Source organism: Caretta caretta, chromosome 25, assembly GCF_965140235.1.
Source record: "Caretta caretta isolate rCarCar2 chromosome 25, rCarCar1.hap1, whole genome shotgun sequence".
NCBI classification, from domain to species: domain Eukaryota; kingdom Metazoa; phylum Chordata; order Testudines; family Cheloniidae; genus Caretta; species Caretta caretta.
This window is the reverse complement of record NC_134230.1, coordinates 16,186,978-16,206,137: the sequence shown is the minus strand read 5'-3', so window position 1 is coordinate 16,206,137 and position 19,160 is coordinate 16,186,978. Positions and strand designations below refer to the sequence as shown.

Genomic DNA, 19,160 nt, shown 5'->3' with positions numbered 1-19,160 from the left:
TAAGATAAGGTCCTGCTGGGAGCCAATAATGAGCTTTATTCTCAGCTCTGACCCTGGCACCCCCAACCCCACCAAGCTTTTCGTTGGCTGTATCTGCCCTGGTAACTAACTGGTCCTCTCCCAATGCTTTGCTACGCAGATGCAGCTCACACCAGGCCCCTTGGAGCCCTGTCTGCACTAGCCGTTCCTGGTGCGGATAGCAACAGATGGCGATGTCCCTAAAATGCTGGTGTAAAGTAGGCCTGTGCCTCAATTTCTTTCCGTCTGTGAAATGTGTGCAACAATGCTTGCCTGTTTTGAAGGGGCGGGAAAGAGTTGTTTGTGATTTCATTGGAAGTCGTAATAACCCCTAGCCCTTATTTAGTGCTTTTCAGCACCAGATCTCAAAGCACTTTACAAAGGAGGCCAGTCTCATTATCCCCATCTTGTAGATGGGGAAACTGAGGCACAGGGAGGGGGAGTGACTTACCCGAGGACACAACTAGCATGCTAGTGGAAGAGCTGGGAATAGAATTTAGGTCTCTGGAGACCCAGCCCCTTGTTCTGTCCACTAGCTAATGGTGCAGAGTGTGGCAGAATTGCAAAGTACCGTGGACCTGAAAAGCCTGAGCACTTTCCTTCAGATCTCTGCTCGCACCTGGGCGTTGGCTCCATCCCAGTGTGATCATTGGGATGTCGTGCTCCCTGCAGTTAGACTCCTCAGTGAGCATTGGGTGGTTACGACCTTGGGTTTACGTCTCGGAGAGAGACACTGTCTTATCACCTGCTACGATCGCTGACGCAGCTTCTTGCCCGGGCTGGGTGCCGGGGAGGAGGTCAAAGGTGCATGTTGCAGTCGATCACGTAAGTGGTTGCGAAAATGAAGGTAGTGGCGTATCTCTTGGTCTTGACAAGGTCCAGAGCTGTTCAGTGGCTGAGAGTTGGTGCATGGGTGTGACAAGGGGACAGGGGTTGGGCAATCGGATGCTACGCTACAACCCTAGCTGGATCAGGGGAATGGTTCCAGATTTGTAATCTAGTCCAGCCCCAGGACCTGTTTCAGCAGCTGTTTGTGCCTAAAGATGTGATCCTGATCGAGGAGTGCAATAGAAAGGGAGTTAAAAGTGGCTGGAAACTGCAGGGGAGCAGTTTACATCTCTTCTGTCAGGGCACGTGGGCTGGGGTATTCGGCCATGTGGTGCGGGGCTGGGGGGGTGTTGAGGGGTAGAATGTCACAGAGCAAACAAAGATTGGAATCTGGCCCCAGAGTGTTCAGGAAGCATGTAATGTATTCGACTTGCTTTTTACCCTCTCACTTTAGACCACTGAGTTCCTGTTTTCGTGGCAGTAGCAAGGTGAGCCCATCTCCTCTCCCTGCCGGTAGCCTTGGCATGTTTCAGCTGTTGGCACTCAGCGTCTTCCTCCCTCTGAAACATCTCCCAGCCCCGGCGCAGAAACACTTTGCTTTCAGCGCCGTCAAGTTTTCACAAGCGATGAAGAAAGACTTGCTGTGGGTGTGACAGCAACAACGTTGGCTGCACGTCCTTTGCTCTGCAAACCTCACACCTCTGCACCACCCGCCCCCCGAGAGCACTTTCTCCCACTGCCGCAGAGGAGACGCGAATGCGCTCAGGGAAGGAGCGGGGTATATAAGTAAGAGCGGAAATGCCCCCTGACAGAAGCAGTGGGGCGACGACGTCTGCAGACGACTCAGCGTGGCAGCAGCATGAAGGCAGATCGGAAATTGCTCTTCCTGGTGCTGCTGTTCCTCCCCATTGGGAAGGCTGGTGAGTGGGTGGTCACGTGGTGCCAGGGAGTGGCAGGGTGGCCCAGTGGATAGGAGCACCGGGCTGGGAATCCGGAGGGCTGGATTCTATTCCTGACTGCCCCTAATTTGAGTGGGCTCAGCTGAGCCATTTCTCTCTCTCTCTCTGCCTCAGTTCCCCCATTGGTGAAGGAGTTTGCCTTTCTCTGAAACATCCAGTATCAGCAGCTGCGGGAGCCAGGCCTCTGGACATGATGGGTCAATAGACTGATGGTTTAACATGGCTGGGGGGGAATCCGGGGCTCCTGATTCATACTCCAATGCCCTGCCCATTGGACTGGAGCTAGCTACCTCTCAGCTTCAGGGCTTATATACCCAAGGGCATAGTTGGAGCAGCTGGGACATGGATCGGTTCCAACATGGTAGTGCTGGGATTCGAAAACACCTCCCTTTCCAGGGTTTGGGGTGAAAATTGTCCCCTGCATCTGCCTTGCTCCCCGGTTCCCGTGCACTGGGGCACGTCTTGCTTCTCTCTTTGCAGCAGGCCAGCTCCCGTCTTTGATCATTGGGGGACGTGTCGCATTGCCTCACTCCAGGCCCTACATGGTGTCTATCCAGCTCAAAGGCATTCCCTCCTGCGGGGGAACCCTAGTCCACGCGCGCTGGGTGCTGACGGCTGCGCACTGCTACGTCGACCCGTGAGTACAGAACCCACCCCAGGCTGGTGGGTTCCTGCAGATTAGGGCCGGAGGAGCAGGCTCCTGGCTCGGACGGGGGGAGCAGGCTGTTCTGGTGATTTGCTAGGTGAGCTCAGCCTTCTGCAGGGGTTGCTCTGCTCCTGCAGGGACAAATAGTGAAACCCGGGTTTAAGAAATGCCAGAGGAAAAGCCTTGGTGCCAGCCCGGGAGGAAAAGGGCCATTACTTGCCGAACACCTGTCGGAATCTCACCAAACCAGCAGAGCAGCAAACTAAGAACCCTGAAGGTCATTCAGCGTGGCAGGCGCACAGGGTCAGGGTCGTGAGGCGTAAATGGGGGGACTGAATGCAACTGAAATCTTTCCATTGCCTTCTGTAGGAGGCAGACTGGGACCCTAGAGAGGAAGGGAAGGTCTTGTGGATCAAGAGCAGGACAGGGAGCCAGGACTCGAGTTCTTTCTCCAGCTCCTCCGTGGTCTTGGGTGAACCAGACAGGCCACATTTTTCAAAGGGGACCTCTGATTTGGGGTCTGTGGGGCCTGATTTTCAGAGGCGGTTGAGAGCCTCCAGCTCCCACGACGCCCAGTGGAGTTGTGGGCGCTCAGCCTCTCTCAGAAGAATCTGGCCCAAGGGTGCATCACGGGGTGGGCACCCCAAAACCAAAGCACCCAAAGTGGCCTGAATGGCCCTGACCCTCAAAGGTATTTGGGCACCTAACTTCTAATGCAAATTAGACACCTAAATACTTTTGAAGAATCTGGGCCAACGTGCCTGCTTCTGCATTCCCAGATGATACTTCCTTAGCTCATAGGAGGCATCTGCATGCAGAGCCCGTCTGCCCTCAGCACACCAGGGGCATGACAGGAGGATCAATGGTTGGGCTGGCATCACTGGGGTCATGAGTCAAGAGCTGGGGGAACGTGCTCCACCAAAAAGACGACTTGCTCCTCTGACTGCAGGCTTAGCTTTGTGCCTCCCCGATGGGGTGTTTCCATTGGCATAGCCGGGTGTCCACAGTGAGGGTGCTAACGCTCGAGAGGCTTTCTTTTTGTGTCTCAGGCGTAAGGGTTCCATCAGGGTGCTGGTGGGTCTCCATCGGCAGACTGTGAGAAATGCCCAAGTGCAGGTCTTCACTGTCGTGAAGTTTGTCCCGCATCCTTCCTACAACAGCAAGACCATGGTACATGATATCATGCTGCTCAAGGTACGTGGGTTTGCTAGAGAGCCATGGGCTCCAGTTATTCTAGCTTCTGCTGCAGGGGGCCAGTCCTATGAGGCGGCAGCATCTGACCATAAGGCTAGGGCAGTGGAGTGGGTTCAAATCCTGGCTCTTCCTGTTGTGTGATCTTGGACAGATCATGTTGCCTCTGCCTGCCTCAGTTTCCCCCATCTGTAAAATGGAGGTAGTAATAGTCCCTAGCTCTTATCATCAGTGGATCTCAAAGCACTTTACAAAGGAGAGCAGAGTTGTCAAGCTCCTTTTACAGATGGGGAAACTGAGGCACACAGAGGTTAAAAGTGGACTTGCCCAAGGTCACCCAGCAGGTCAGTGGCAGAGGCAGGACTAGAGCGCAGGTGTCCTGAGTCCCAGCCCGTGCTCTAGCCACTAGGCCATGCTGCTAATGATATCAGTATTTCTTTTGCGGATGGAAAGCGCTGTGTTAGGACCCTCAGGGGCAAGCCGGGGCATTCAGCACTGCATACGATTTACTCCTTCCTTTGTTCCTCCATCTCACGGTAGGTGGAAGGTTGAGTGGGGTGAAGGGGGGATGGGAGGGGTCTCTTTGGAGCCCTCTTCTGCTGTGGCTAGAAAGGTGAGATTCAGAAGTGACAAACTGCCTAACCCGTACAGGAAATCTTTAATGCTAGCAGGGCTCTCTAGCCGGTCTTGAGTCATTCTCAGCTCACACCCTTGCCTCTGAGGTGCTGGTAGGTGTGCAGCCTGGCCTTGCTTTTGCTGAGGGGTAAAGTTTTTCCCAGAGTCTGGCCTCTAACAGAGCTAAGGATGCTTCCTTCTGTCCCTCAGCTGCTTCCCAACAGCTAGGAATTCTCATTCCTCCTCCCCCTTCCCACTATCCCTCAGTTTCTTGGCTTGCACAGTTTCCTCTAGGGCTGGATTGGGGGCTTGGCCTCTCAGGAAGCAGCCTAGAAGGTGCAGCCTGGGTGGTGGGGGGCGGACACGGACTTCGGTGAGTCCTAGATTCTGGGCTGCTCGAGGTGGGGCTGGTGCAGCCTTTCGTGGGAGTTAGAGCAGTCACCGAGGCATCTGGCCGCCTAGGGGCTGCTCTGCACTCCCCGCACCAGCGTCCGCCAAGGGGGGCGGTGCACGCTGCCCCTGTTTGGGGGAATTCTCCCAGGAGCCCTGTGGCACAAAGGGGCATTAGAGGGCTGGAGCCCTGGCTGTTTGAGACTGGCCAGGCTTGGATAGTGGGGGTCAGTCTCCGTGTGTTTCTCAAACCTCCTTGGGGTTGTGGACTCCCCTGCTTAAGACAGACCATCTCCCCATCCCCCCTACCTAGGTCACTATAGAACTTGGTGATGAAAAGAGTCACATTTGGGCTCTTTGTATCAATGGCACAAAGTCACCGCCTCCTCCCCCCCGACCCCCAGCGAGCCCGGGACTGGGCCGCAGCCTGCAGGAGAAGCTGGAGGCATCTCCACTGAGATGGAAGCAGCTCGGGGGACCGCAGTGGTGCTAGGGCTGGGAACCTTTCTGCAGGCTGGCAGAGTCTGTCCCCAAGGTCTGACCTTGGCTTTCGCTCCTGCCTGCAGCTGGACAGGAAGGTGGCTTGGAACAAGGAGACGAGCCTTCTCCCGCTGTCCAAGAAGAAGCCGGCCCTGGGGACGCTGTGCAGCGTGGCTGGCTGGGGGATTTTCAGACAAAACAGCGAGTATTCCCCCGTCCTGCGCGAACTCAACGTCAAGGTGATGGACAGCAAGATGTGCAACAACAGCCGGTACTGGCATGGCAAGGTCACCGGTGCCATGATGTGCATCGAAGGGGTCGAGAAGGGCTCTGCCCCCTGCAAGGTGATGGCTTAACAGCAATGCTGGTCTAGAAGGGGCTGATGGGGAAGAGTCCCCAGCTGGCTGTGTGCAAGGGGGATGGCCTCGTTGCCAGGCCTGCGTGCTTAGCTGCTTGTTCTCGAGCATGTGTGGAGATGGCAGTGCCTGACGAGGGGGCCCCAGACAGAGCTAAGATACTAAAGAACCTGCCCTGCCCCTCCCCTGAGTATGCCCTGCCCTCGCTCCGCCTCTCCCTGCTCCCCCCTCCCCCCCCAGTGCCTCCTGCCTGCTGCTGAACGGCTGATCAGCCGTGGGCAGGAGGCTCTGGGTGGGGAGGGAGAGGAGCTGATGGGCAGGGCCCACCTCGGGGTGCTGAGCACCCCCTATCTTTTCCGTGGGTGCTCCAGCCCTTTGCTGACAGGGATGCTCGGGGGTCTGGCCACGTATTCTCCCTGGGAATCCTGTCCAATTTTCCATCCCGGAGGCTTTGATCCTTTTTGGCAGGCGAGGATAAGTGAGGTGCAGGGAGCTGCTGGCCAGGGTCTCCCCAGGTCTTTGAAGCCCTTGGTAGCAGGCTTGGCAGAGAGGCCAAAGACTGAATGGGCCATGGAGATTTGCCCCTAGGTCAGGGCCAAGCTCTGCTGGGGCATGCGTGTGGGACGCTCACCCTACTTTGCACCCGCTCTGTGGAGAGAGGACTCCGGTCTCTGGGGCTGTCAGTCAAGCCCCTTTTACCAGCACAGCAAGTTGTTGGTTTGCTCCAGTCCTAGAATAACCCTCGTGCCTGCCCTGTGCAATGTGCCCCGCTGCCTCTATCCTCTCTGTTGCTTGGTGCCACCGCCTGTGCCCACCCCTGGGCCCTTCCATGCTCCTGCCCCTCACTCCCAGTGCTGCGAGGGGCCCTCCCAGGCTAACGGACGCCGTGTACTCTGTGCTGTTGCAGGGTGATTCCGGGGGCCCTGTGGTGTGTGGCAAGAAAGCGGAGGTGGCCGGCGTGCTCTCCTTCGCGGGCAAAAGCTGTATCGACGTGTTCAAACCGCCCGTCGCAACGGCGGTCTTTAAATACAAGAGGTGGATCAAAAAATATCTACGTTAGGGCCAAGCCCTGTGACTGCATCATCTGTAAGCTTGCCTGTCCATCTCCCCTTCCCTGTATTGACCCCTAGTGGCTGCCCAGGTTAGAGATCAGCTCACTCACCCAGCCGCATGTGCCTCAGCCATCCATCTGGGCACTGCTGGTTCAAACCCCTGCAAGCGCCCCCCCCCCCCCCCCCCCGCATACTTGTTCTCTTATAGAGGCTTCAGCTCTGTCCTTCTCCCTCTCGGGCCTGGCATGCAAACTGTCTGCCTGCGTCCCTACATCACGCTTCCTGCTGCTGATTTCAAATAAAGTGAAACCTCGTCCGGTCCGGTCTGGGGTGTGTGTGCGCACGCCTTGGGGGCATCACGTTGTGGGTGCACTGGCTCCACCTGATACCACAGCCGTGTCTTGTAACTAAGCTAAAGCCTTGGCCAGACCAACTCGCTCTTGGAAATTGGAACTGGGGTAAGGGACAGCTGGGTGGTGAGCAGCTTCCCTGCCCTGAGCGGCACTTGCTGTCTCCTGTAGTGATTACAGAGCGGAAGGAGCCTCTAAACATTCCCCACATCACCTCCCCGGTGGGGGGGAGCATCTGCACTCCCTGGGAAGCCCAGCTAGCCCTCGAGAGGTGCTGCACCACCCCGGTGTACTGTATGTGGGACTAGAGCTGGGTTCAAAGCTGAGGTTTTCCCAGCTCCGTGCCTGGTCTCTCTGGCCAGAGTATCCGAGTGCCTGACCACAGCCATGGTGTGAGAGGTTAGTATTATCCCTGTTTTATGGCTGGGGAAACTGAGGCATGGAAAGCGGGGGCGGGTCTGTGTTAAAGTTGGAAATTAAACCCAGATCTTCAAGCCTGTGCCTTAACCCTAAGTCCACCCTTTCCCTGGTGAGCAAGATGCTGTGCCTGTGAATCGCCGCCAACTCAAGCCAGCTGGGGAACCAACCAGCTCTGTATATTAAATGAAAACCCCTCCCTATCCCCTGCTGGCTCTCTCCTCCCCCCTCCACCCCTGGCCACCACTTCCAACTGGCCATGCAGTCCTTTTTAGCAGGGTGGAAAAATAAAGAGACCTGCTTCCTATTTACACAGCTTTAATTTTAATACTGTCCAGTGCCCCAGTAAAATAACATCCTTAATACGTACATACAGCAGGTAGGGGGTGGGGGAAGAAACCAGTAGCAAAAAACAAGACGGCTCAACACCCAGCGCACTGCTCAACGGCCGAGCATGGAAGCCGAGGGTTACAGTGAGGGGATGCTAGGCGAACAGAAAGCACAGCTGGGGGGGGGGCGGTTGTGTTTTAAAGTTAAACAAATGGTTACTGCAAAAATGGTGAGGTAATGCAGGCTTCCCCTGTTACTACAGGTGGGTTGTACCCTGAATTAATTACAGCATTCAGACTGGATGGTGTGTGTTGCTCCTGAGGGGGGAGCTTTCAGACTCTTTCTTTTCCTGGGGGAGGAGAGACGAGACCTTTGCTTGTTTAACTGCAGCACTGCAGCCCCTGAGCTGGCTGGGAATTTGCCACCACGCCAAGGCTGAACCTTCATGTGGAGCTGACTCCCACGGCACTGAGTTTGCCCCCTGCCTCCTCATCCCCTGCCGGGGTTGTGTCAGTGGCGATGTCCCAGAGAGCGAGATGGTGTGTATCCCACACAGCGGGATGGGATGGGAGCGGGGGCTCAGAGGGGCTGGTTTGCCCCCATGTTACAGCCCAACCCTTTCTGGCATGATGTAGGGGCTGTGCGAGGCCATGCAGCAATCATCCCTGGTGGGAGGAGAGAAGCTGCTGGAATTGATGGGGAGCCAGCCTCTCTGCAAGGGGATCAAGGCTGTTGACTGCCACAGCTGGGGTTGGTGTGGGCACGTTGGGTCCTACGGATGCAGCATCTCGGCGGCTGGCTGGGTCCAGCAGCTGCTGTTTGAGGCCTTAGGCCAGCACGTGTTTGGAAGAGGCGAGGCGGGTGGATGAAGGGTAGGAAAGTTCAAGCCATGACCTGGGTGCTGAGGCTGGAACACCCACCTGCCCCAGCACCCTTCCCTTGAGATCACAAGCCCCTGGGGCCATCAGAGACCTGAAAAAGACCCATCACAAGCTAAAATCCCACCTCTAGGCAGTGCAGCAATTGGTCCCTAGGGTGGATGACAGCACAGTGCCTCGCTGCTCCAACCAGAAACTCTTCCAGCTGCAACCAGTAGGGCCCTCTCCAGCCTGCGCCTATGACGGCCCCTCGGGGTTTCCCCTGTCAGCTGCATGCCAGGCCCCACAAGGGTAAGGTTCCCCCCCAGCAACCCCATTCTGCCCCTGCTTCATTTTTGTAACAATAATTGTAACACATGTGACTCAAGCCTCTTCCGATGCAAATTAACTCACTGCTCCCCAGGGAGAGGGAAGCAGGAGCATTAGCCCATGTACAGATAGTGAGGCAGGCAGGGGCAAAGCAAGTGGCCTCGTTCAGGGCAAGAGGCAGGCCCCAGTTGGCTCTTTTTGGCACCCTGGGTCATCACTCAAAACTGTAAAGCCCAGGGGGAAACCGCTGCAGTTCCAACTTTGTGGCATTTCACACCCAGTGTGCATGGGTGCAAATCACCACAGCAGCCCCAGAGCCAGCCAACCCCAAACCTGAGTGAGGTGGTTTTCGCTGTGCAGCTTTGCAGAGCAGGGCCTGGCTGACAAGGCTAGCAGGCAGGACCCAAGCTGGGGACGCTGGCTATAGGGGGCCAGGACCCCAACCCCTACACTTCCCCTGCTCGCACACTGAATGCAGACACCATGAAGAGCACAGCACCAGGCCAGGCCTCTGCTTTTAGCACTGCTTCAAAATGCCCAGATAAAGGAGGAAAAAACCTTGTGAGGGAACTTCCCACTGCAGGATGCATTAAGCAGCTGCTGGGGGAGAAGGAGTCCAGGCTGGCCCTCCTGAACCCTCCTTACCTCACACAGCCCATCCAAGGGCTGTTGGGGGAGGGCCTGTGACTTGGTGGGTTTCGTCCAGTTCTTAGTGGACCCATCTCCACCTCATAAAAACCATCCGTGGCACTGAATGGCACCACCCCCACCAGGGCAGAATGGGGCCCATCTGCCAGGCTGCCTGTCCACTCCAGGCACATGGGGCGGTCGATGCCCAACCACTGCCCTGCTCTGTGATCGACGAGCCTTTCACCTGCAGGGCTGTCCTTTCACCAGGCTTCGAGTCACTCAAAAATATGACACATCTGAACAGCGTGCCTCGCTCCCGAAAGCAAAGTCAGGGGCTTAGTAGAGCGGCTTGGGAAGGGTTTTTCCCATGAAAAAATTCTAAAGAAACAATATTTTGCAGCCCTTATTGGTGATGCATTGTCAGGTTTCCATCACGTTTTTCTGTTCTGAGAGGTGGTTTTAATCCAAAACTGGAATTTCGTTGTGGGAGGGGGTTTCTGTTGAAAAACTGACAATTTTGGCACCTTGAGGACTTAAAATGTCGGTGCCAAGGGCCTTCCATGCAGCTCCAAAATGGGGCAGTTGGATGCACAAGTCCCCTTTGTGAACGCCAGCCTCTTATTCCGGACTAGAAATATGGTGGCGCTGTTGAACTTGCCGCACTGCCAAAGTGAGTACGAGCGTCCACCCGTGGCGGCCTTCCTGAATAGCTCTTCCTGAGATGCTCCAGGTGTAGACAAGCCCTTATGCACCTAGCCACTTAGACACTTTCGAAAATGTTCCCCACCCCGCCAAGGGTTTAGTACTTTCAGTGAGGACCTTGTGAGACTCGGACTCTCCACTGGAGCTGGTACGTATCTGACCCCCCATTACCATATCACCCGGGCACCTTGCCACCTTCAATCCTCATAACCTCCCTGGGAGGCAGGGCTATGTCCATATTTTACAGGAGGAGAAGTGAGGCACAATGAGGGCCAAGGTCACCCAGGGAGTTTGTGGCAAAACAATCCTTGATGCCAGCTGTCCAGAGTCCTAAGCTTGAGCCACTCTGCTGGCCTTTCCCCCTAAGGCTGCAACAGCCCTGATAGCTCTGCTCTGTCCTTGTTCCGACCTGCACCTGCCTACCCCACTATCCCCTTCCTGCCCATCATCTCCTGTTTCTACAGCGTATCTTGGGGTAGGGGGGCATGTTTCCCCAGCTAGGTTTGTTCAGCACCCGGCCCGGTGGGGCGGGGCAGGGACTGGGGCTGCTAGCGTATTACAGGTACGAAATAGCCATCCTTATCTTTCATTCAAAAGAGTCCCAAAGCATTTTGCACAGCACAGACTGAATAGTGGCCCCTGGGAAGTCAGTGACAAAACTTACATAGGCTTCAATGAGACCAGCATTTTACCCTGTTCAATGGCACCTTTATATGCAAGTATCTTCATTGGCCACTGAAATAAAGCCACCTCTGGGGCTGAACGGGGTGGCTCCTTTCAACAGCACACAGCAATGCTGCCAGCTGTGGAAATCAAGCTGTGCCCTGCATCCAGCTGGAAAGCCCGGATAATTCGAGGAAGGCGGAATGGAATAGCCCACCTTGGAATCGAGCCATCATGACCTGGTAAGAACACCTGCCTCCGTCATAAAGACCCTGCACTTAGTCATCGCTAATGCAAAGGGATCTGGGAGGCCTGCAAACGTCTAGTCCTTTGGAACCTACCATACAATTATTAGTCAGCAGATTTAAAAAAAAAAATCTGGCATTCTGATTAATTTATAACACTCTTGAAAGAGAGCAGGTTCTGGCCAAATTGACACCCTCTGAATGCCTCCTTTTTTTAAAAATACCACTTCACCCCTAAAATCTGCCCTCCTGATCATAGGAAGCCACGTCGGCAGCTTCCCTCCGAGCTTTGTACTGTTAATCAAAGCCAAATCTGACCATGCTGGACAGAACCTGTAACAACAAAGCCCAAACGTGTGGTAGGCAACCCCCTCTGCTCCCTGCTTGTGATCGGGCAAAGCCCTGAAACAAAGAAGGAGTCCCAAGTCCCAGTGTACCTATAAAGCACAGTATCTTTGGGGGCAGGAATGGGGATGGAGAGAGAGACACGCCTCTTTGTCTCTGTCTTCTGTTTCCCGCTTGCAAATCAGGAAATCACTCCCATGCCACTGACCTCAATGGTGCGACAATGGTGTCAAACCACGAGAATCAGGACCATATTTTTAAGGGGCGATTTTTCACTCCATGCCTCCCGCTCCATGGGAATTAGTCACCCGATGAGCGACTCTCCCTCAGAGGCCAGGCTCAAGGGGCACTGGTGCAGACCTCGCTCCCTTCCTCACATCCCGCCGCAGCCTGTGACTCCCTCCCACCCTTTGCCTGGGCGGCACTGGAGAGCGAACCGTACTAACTACTGAAGGGGGGCCCCGAAGCTCATGAGGAGTCGCCTCGGGCCGCACCGTTAGCGCAAAGCCTGCATAGTGGGGCTGAGTTTACAAAGAGGATGAATGGCATAAATCAGCCTCCCCTACCCAGACCTGTCCCCCTGGCCCGCCGAAAGAACAAAAATGGCCTTTCCTTTCCCCGGCTCCTTGGCGTTGCCCCATGCGCTGCAAGAAGCGTTTCCATAACAACCCTCCTCCCTTGGCGAAATAAGGTGCTGCTCTGCTCCCCCCAGACACTGGGTGACACCCAACGCAAACACAATCCTGGCAAGTTAGTCATTAGCAGATTAACCAGTCACCATAATTACAGGCCTCGCGCTGCGCAAATGGCTGGTTCCGTAATGGAGAGGTTCTGCCTTTCTTCTGTTCCCCATTGTAGAATCCTCCCCAGATCCCCTCACCCCACCCCTCTCACTCTCTGCCTTTGGTCCATGGGTGGGTTTCTGAAGGTGTTTCTATAAATCAGCTGAGATTATTTGGATATGTGGATATTAGTGCCGACATGTGAGACAAAGCATGCAGCTGAGACCTAAGATTAAGGCTTTTGCTTGAAGCATTCTTGGTGGTTGGGTTTGTTTGTTTTTTTAAATAGAAAGAGCAGCAGTCCCAGTTCCCTTTGAAATTTCAACCTCCTGGGAGAACTTAGAGGGACCCCAGTGAATCAACGACCCCTGTTGGTTGTCCTCGGATCGAAAATCCCAACTGTGCTTCAATGAAAGCGTGGAGACAATGGGCCTACAGCCCCTCCTGGCATTGGACTGTCTAGGAGACAGCAGGTCATGGGGGGAAGTTGGCTAATTGCTGCTTCAAAGTTCTTCAAAAACTGTGAACTGTGAGGCCCTCAAGACGTCCCACAGGCTCACTGCTAAAGTTCATCCCTTCACGCAGGACACCTGTGGCCATCTAGGCTCCAAGGATAAAAATCCCTCTCCTTAAACTAGAGTGTATGGTGATCAGACATTGCAGTAAAGACATTGGCACAGCCATCAACAGAACACAGATGTCAAGGGAATAGGGGTGGGCGATTACCTGGTTCTTTCCCAGCGCCCGACGGTAAAGGTTCCAAAGCTCCATTAAACAAAAAAGAAAAGGCGGAGAGAATAAAGGAACAAATACTTGCTTTTCTCCAGGTGTTTCGTGTGTGTCTCAATCAAAACTGTCCCAACCCTCCTGGCCAACAGTTACATCAACGCAAAAGTTCCTCATTGGTTTGTTAAGCTCGAGAAAACAAAAACGCTGCAGCTTCTGTCTCTTCATGAACGAGAGTTTTGTCCTCACGGAGGTGCAGTAATGAGAGTGCCTGGGGCTTTGTTCGTTTTTTAATACACTATCACCACAGTTGAGGTGTTCTTTACATTTGCAATAGCGGCTTAAGCTGGCATTTTTTCAAGCGATTTGTTGTTGATCATTGGTGCTACCATGGGGCTGGGAACGTAGTTGAAGGGAGTCACCCGGGCGGATCTACTGGGGGAGCTGTGCCTGCTGGAGGGGAAGCTCCCAACAGAACCAGTTGGCCCTTCATGGCTGAAGGAGATGGGCACGGTGCCCTTGATCGAAGTCAGGCACTCTGTCTCGCTCTTGGGCATCTCCCGGGTCTCCAGCGTTGGAGAGGTGCTGGAGTTGGTCTTGGTGGTGGGGTAGTCCTCAGTCTGCACCACAGCATCACTGGTTTTCCTCTGGATGGGGATCTGGGCATTGGGGGTCTCCTCCTCCAGGGTGCTGACCAGAGGCAGGGCTGAGGAAGGCAGGGTGCTTTTGAGGATGTGTGGGATGTCTTCGTCTCGGATCCTTCTCCAAGTACCCTTCATCATCGCCATCTGCTGTTTGTCCTGCTGCCCTGGGTTCCCCACTGCAGGATTCGGGGTCAGCTTGGAGGCCTCTTGGCTCTTCCTTCTCCTGGCTGATGACTCGGAGCAAGAGGACAGGACGGAGGAGGGGCTGCTGGTCCTCTTGATGATGCTGATGTTGGGGGAGGAGGAATACCTCTTGAATGGCTCAGGCGAGGGGGTGTTGGTCTTCACAGGCAGCCGGGAAGGGCTCTCAGAGCTGGTCCTCCGAGGAGGCCTCTCACTGGGAGAAGTTTTGTTGTTGGCCGGGGTCCTTGAGATGACTGGCCTCTGGCTGGTCACCACTGGCTTGGCCACCTTGAGCTCTTCGCACCTGGAGGAGCACAGGAACACAGCTGGGAGGCCTGGCCTGCTCCTCTTGGGGGAAGCGCTCTGAGACAGCGAGGACACGGATTCGCAGGAGGAGAGCTCGGAGCGGTGCCTCATGATGAGACTGGAGGATTCCTTGATGAAGGTGAGCTGCCTCAGGAAGCCGGACCGGTCCGACTCACTGCCGCTGGACCTGGCCGAGGACATCCGCACCAAATTGAGCCGGGCGGTCGGCAGGATGCCCTTCCCATTGCCTTTCAGCTTAGGGCTGCCCACGTGCTCCTCCAGCACCGGCATGGAGCTCCTGGCCGGCAGCATCTTCTTGTTCGGCTTCTGCATGAAGGGGATGCGGACGGGGGATTTCTGGGTCTTGTGCTGCTTGGTGGCTGGGGGTTTCTGGGGGGGTGCTTTGGGGGTGGAGCCTGTTGGGGAGCTCCTGCCCACTTTCACCCCCTGAGATGGCAGCTGCTTGTTGAGCTGGGAGGGCGACGTTAACTTCTTCTGGGTGGGCTGGGAGGGGGTAGAGGTCCTGGAGGAGCCCGAGGAGGGGGGCTTGGTGATCCTGGCAGGAGGGGTGGCGCTCCTCTTGGGCAAGGTGAGGTCGGCCATCTCCGAGGCCTTCCCCAGCCTGTGAAGACTCCGTGACCTCTGCTGGCTCAGGGTGAGGTTTTGGATGGTGGCTTCGGGCTTAGTTGTGGCTGTTTTCTGTGGGGTGGACCTGGGGCTTGGGGAGTCCTTCACCGCGCTGGGCATGTAGATCACTGTCCTGCCTCGGAAGACCACTGGCAAGTTTGACATTGGCTTCTGCTGGCTTACGTTTTTCCCGGCCCTGGCGTTTCTGCCCCCAACGTCCATCACTTTCTTGCTCTCCTGAAAGGCCATCACATGGTCTCTCTTCTCCACCTCGCGGCCTACCCCACTCCTAGCCCGCTTCTTATCCTTCCTGTCCAGGGACAGCTGCAGGGTGGGGCCGACAGACAGCCCTGACACGAAGGAGAGGATGGAGTCAGACTCCGAGGAAGGCTCCCTGGAGAGGGAAGCTGCGGCCTGATGCAGCCATGTGACGATGGAGTTGGCGCCTTCCTGGATGGCCTTCCACTCGACGCTGTCCAGGTCCGAGCCTTTGTCCGACACCATCTCATCCGCTGGATTGTGCCTTGGCTCCGGCTTCCTCTCCTTGCCCGTGGTGCTCTTGGGGTTGGCACCTTTCAGCTTCTGCTTGTGCTCGGCGTTCCTGCGCCGAGCAGGGTGCCGCCTCCTCCTGGGCAAGGCAGAGCCGATGCACTTCTGCAGCAGGTCGTCGTCCGAGGTGAAGCTCAGGGAGCTGGGGGAGCTGTCCCTCTCTTTGGCTAAGGCCCTGGAGGCCGCGCTTTCTTGCATCCGGCCAAGGGTCAGCTGCCTGTTGGCCTTGTACAGAGTTGTCCGCTCCTCGTGGTCACAGAGGTCAATGTCGCTCAGGGAGCTCATGGAGGAGCTGAGGGAATAGCAGGGCGGTGTCTCGTCCACGATGAGATTGTTGTGGAGTTTGGCAGCCATCTTGGTTTTGGCCTGTAGCAGCTGCCTGGAGCTTTTCTCCGGCTCCTTCTTAGGGGCGGTGCTGCTCCAGCGTTCCTTCTTCTGAGCCCGGGCAGGGCTGGCCTTCCTCTTAGGCGAGTCTCTCCGCACCTCCAGCAGGTTGTCGGAGTCATTCTCATAGAAGCAGTAGACGGCCTCCTCGGTCGGCGTGGTGTGGCACAGGGACTGAAAGGCCATGCCCCCGGGGGCACTGTCCTCACAGGGAGCACCCTTCCTCGGGGGGACGCCTTCCGGGTGGGCCCCTGCCCTGCCAAAGTCCAGCTCCAGGTTGGGTCCATTCTTCAGGGGAGGTAGCCCTCTCTTCACCTCAGCCGCTTGGCCCCTGCCTGTCTGGACAGGGCTGCCATGTCTCGACCCACCCTTCTGCTGGTAGGCTGCACTCATCTTGGTGGGCGTTGAGGAGTTGGAAGCTGCTTTCCTGCCTGGCGCAGGACTCAAGCTCCCTTGCTCATGGGGTGCTTCCAAATTGCGCCCCACCGGGGACCCCGACACTTCCTTCCTCTCCAGCCTCTTCCCAGGGCCGCGCTTGTGGTCAACCTCCTCCTTCAGGGGGTACTGGAGGGTCTCGTCACTCAGGGAAGCGGCGCTGGAGAAGTTGATGGGGGTGCCTTCTGCGGAGTCGGTGAAGGAGTCGTCATCTTTGAAGAGGTCCCGGGCGGCAGGTCGCAGGTGTTTGGGGACGGCCCGGTGCGAATGAGTGGGCACCAGCATGTAGACCGGCATGTGAAGAGCCTTTTTGGTCTGAGGATTCAAGACCTGGCTGGGCAGGCCAGAGACAAGGGAGGTCTTGACCTTCCTGAAGCGGGAAGGCATGGCCGAGTTGATGCATTCCTTCAGGATCTCAATATCATCGTCTGAATTGAGCTCTGGACGCTCCAGCTTCCTCTTGCCCTCCCCGAATCTCTCTTCCCGCCTGTCCTCCTGCTTCTCATGTGCCACAAAATTCAGGCTGTTCCTCTCGGGGAAAGGCGGCATAAGCTTTAGCTCCACGTCCTTCTGGATGTAGTGCTCGTGAAGGGGCAGGGCACTCAGGCTGGAGGCGCAGGAGAAGTTCTCATTGGGTTTCTCCACAGTGAAGTAGATCATGGAATCCAGATCTTGGGGCAGCTGGAAACGCTCCTTGAAATCCGTAATCTCCATGAACTTCTTGACGTTGTTTTCCCACTGGATGTTGAACTGGCTGGTCTCCTTCTCCGGCTGGGATCCCAGTTCAAACAGGGGCGTCTTGCTGCGGCTTGGGGGCATGGTCTGACCGGGGCTGTCCGGCAGCTCGCTCGGGCTGATGGTGCCACTGATCATCTCACTACAGGGGTCGCTCTGGATGGAGCTGGCAATGGATGGGCTTTCAAAGCTGCCCAGGGAGCTGACCGAGCTACACCGACTCATCACCAGAGGGGTCTCCTGAATGTAGTTCTCGGAGGAGCTGGATGGGGTCAGGTCCTCGTGCCGGGACGGGGAGGATTCCCTCAGGAAGATCTTGTCGCGCTTCTGGAAGGGGATGGCGATGGGTTGGGAGATCCCTCCTGGAGTGGCTGGGCCCAGATCCGCCGCCTTCCCCTTCTCCTGTCTCCTATCGCAGGCCTCAGCCTGCTCCACGTCACCTTCGGTCTCGGCGCTCTCCTCCACCTCGATGATCTCCAGGGAGGAGTCGCTGTCCACCTCATTCTCGCTGTGGCTCTGCCCATCCAGCACATTGTCAGCAGAGGAGAGGGAAGAGAGGGAGCTGCACCGGGAGAAACAAATGGGGGTGTCCTCCACCGCGTACTTCTGGACTGACTCCTGCTCCACTGGGGCTGGCGTGTGGGCAGCCAGCTTCTCTGGGATCCTGCTCAAGTTCTCGGCTGTCTGGAGAAGCCCCGTGGGGAGCCAGGCTTGCTTCCGGCCTGGGAGAGTTGGGTGGTAACTAGCAGCCGAGCGCCCCACAGCGCCAGGGGCCGGGCTGCTCTTGGCCAGATTCTCCAGCAGGGGGACATGCTGGTAAGAAGGGGAGAGTTTGATGGTGTGGACCTGAGGGTCGGGAGAAAGCTCATTGCCCGGCTCCTTCTTCCACTCAGGCTCCTTCTCAGGGGCGTTGGGGCTGGGGAACGTCACTGCTTTCTTGGCTCTGTCGTGCACGTCTCTCGGCTCCAGTTTCTCCGGCTCGCCGGATTCTTTGGCCTTGACCCCCGGCTGCTCCATCCTCTCAGGCCTGTGGACAAGGATGTTCTTCAGATCCAGCCTGCTGGGCCGCTTCTGGTACCTCTGCAGCTCCTCCTTGTAATCTAGGAAGGAGGCCCTGGTGCAGGGCTTCATGTGCTCCTTGGTGCAGTAGCCATCACTGGTGCTGCCACTGTTCAGGCTGTCGTTGGACAAGCTGGTGTAAGCCTTCTTCAGCCTCAGGAGGGTGTGGGCCCGGCTCAGGTTCTCCCGCTTCACGAAGCTGCTGGCATCCGAGAGGCGGCACGGGGAGCAGGACTGGGCCCGGGCCTCGTGGACCTCATCGGAGCCGTACTGCCAGTCAAGGCAGTGGTCCTCCGAGCTCAGGCTGAAGCTGTCGTCCGAGGAGGTGTGGAGGGTGGCGATGTCCTCCACCAGCTTGTCAATCTTGGCCACCGTGGTGGAGATCTTGTTGGCCAGCTTCTCGGCCGCCAGCGACACCTCATCCTCGGGTGCCGGCAGCTTCTTGGGCTCAGCCGGCTTGCTGCTCTCGTCCTTCTCAGGCTCCGGGCCCCTCCTCTGGGCGATGGCCCTGGGCAAGGCCTGGCCCTGGAGGAAGGAGGAGTTGAGGAACATGGAGAGGATGGAGGTGTTCCCGGTCTCCGCCCCCGCCGAGACGTTGGGCACCTCATCGTCGTCGAAGCAGCCGGAGTCGGAGGTGTAGTCCTTCGCCAGGCTGTCCATGTGCCTCGGGGGCTTCTTGAGGCTCTGGCTCTTCAGACTCTGCTTCTCCATGGTGTCGAAGGCCTCCGCCAGGTGCTTGGCATCCAGCTCGGCCTCCAGCGCCTTCTGCTTCCTCACGTAGAGCGAGGGCATGCAGGAGCCCGGGGAGATGACGGTGGCGTCCTTGTACTTGAGGGGTCGGTTGGTGAGCAGGTTCCGGAGCGCAGCGGCGCTGCCCATGGCGATCATCTTGTGCTTGGAGTGGATGAGGTTGCGCAGCATGCTTACGGCCCCCAGATCCCACAGCAGCTCCTGGTCTCTGGGGCTCCGGGCGGAGAGGTTCCAGAGGGTCCCGCAGGCGTTGCTGACGATGGTGAGGCTGTGGGATTTGAGGTGCTGCAGCAGGGTCTGCAGGCAGTTGTGGTCCCGGAGCACTTGCCTGCAAGACATGGATGGACCCTGCATTGGAATCACCCCGCTTCAACCATCAGAGAGTTAACAAACAACAACACTTGGCCCTTCTCGGCTGCCCCCCATCAGAGGATCTCAAAGCGCCTCAAAATCCTCCAATTGATCCATCCCCACAGCAGCCCGATTCTATAGGGGGGGCAGCTGAGGCATAAAGAGGGGAAATGACTTGCCCGAGGTCACACAATGAGTCACCAGCAGAGCAACCCAGAAGTCCTG

At 56.8% G+C, this 19,160-nt stretch overlaps 2 protein-coding genes across 4 annotated transcripts in view; one reads left to right on the top strand and one right to left on the bottom strand.

The window, feature by feature from the left end:
* The first annotated feature begins 40 nt into the window (after positions 1 to 40).
* Positions 41 to 7,607, top strand: LOC125627355 (granzyme M). Of its 2 annotated transcripts, none has more exons than XM_075123163.1 (6): positions 41 to 236; positions 1,301 to 1,766; positions 2,289 to 2,442; positions 3,501 to 3,645; positions 5,214 to 5,471; positions 6,391 to 7,607. In XM_075123163.1, the coding sequence occupies exons 2-6, from the start codon at positions 1,706 to 1,708 to the stop codon at positions 6,541 to 6,543; spliced, it is 771 nt and encodes a 256-aa protein (XP_074979264.1). In that variant the 5' UTR covers positions 41 to 236; positions 1,301 to 1,705; the 3' UTR covers positions 6,544 to 7,607. The 2 variants fall into 2 exon arrangements, with proteins under 2 accessions (XP_074979264.1, XP_048687331.1); XM_048831374.2 differs by having other exon boundaries at positions 2,286 to 2,442.
* The window catches only part of APC2 (APC regulator of Wnt signaling pathway 2), a 46,951-nt gene continuing 35,394 nt past the window's right edge, over positions 7,604 to 19,160 (bottom strand). For both annotated transcript variants that reach the window (XM_048831371.2, XM_048831372.2), the window contains exon 15: positions 7,604 to 18,912. In XM_048831371.2, the coding sequence (XP_048687328.2) occupies positions 13,254 to 18,912 (5,659 nt within the window). In that variant the 3' untranslated portion in view covers positions 7,604 to 13,253. The remainder of the gene's footprint in view (positions 18,913 to 19,160) is intronic.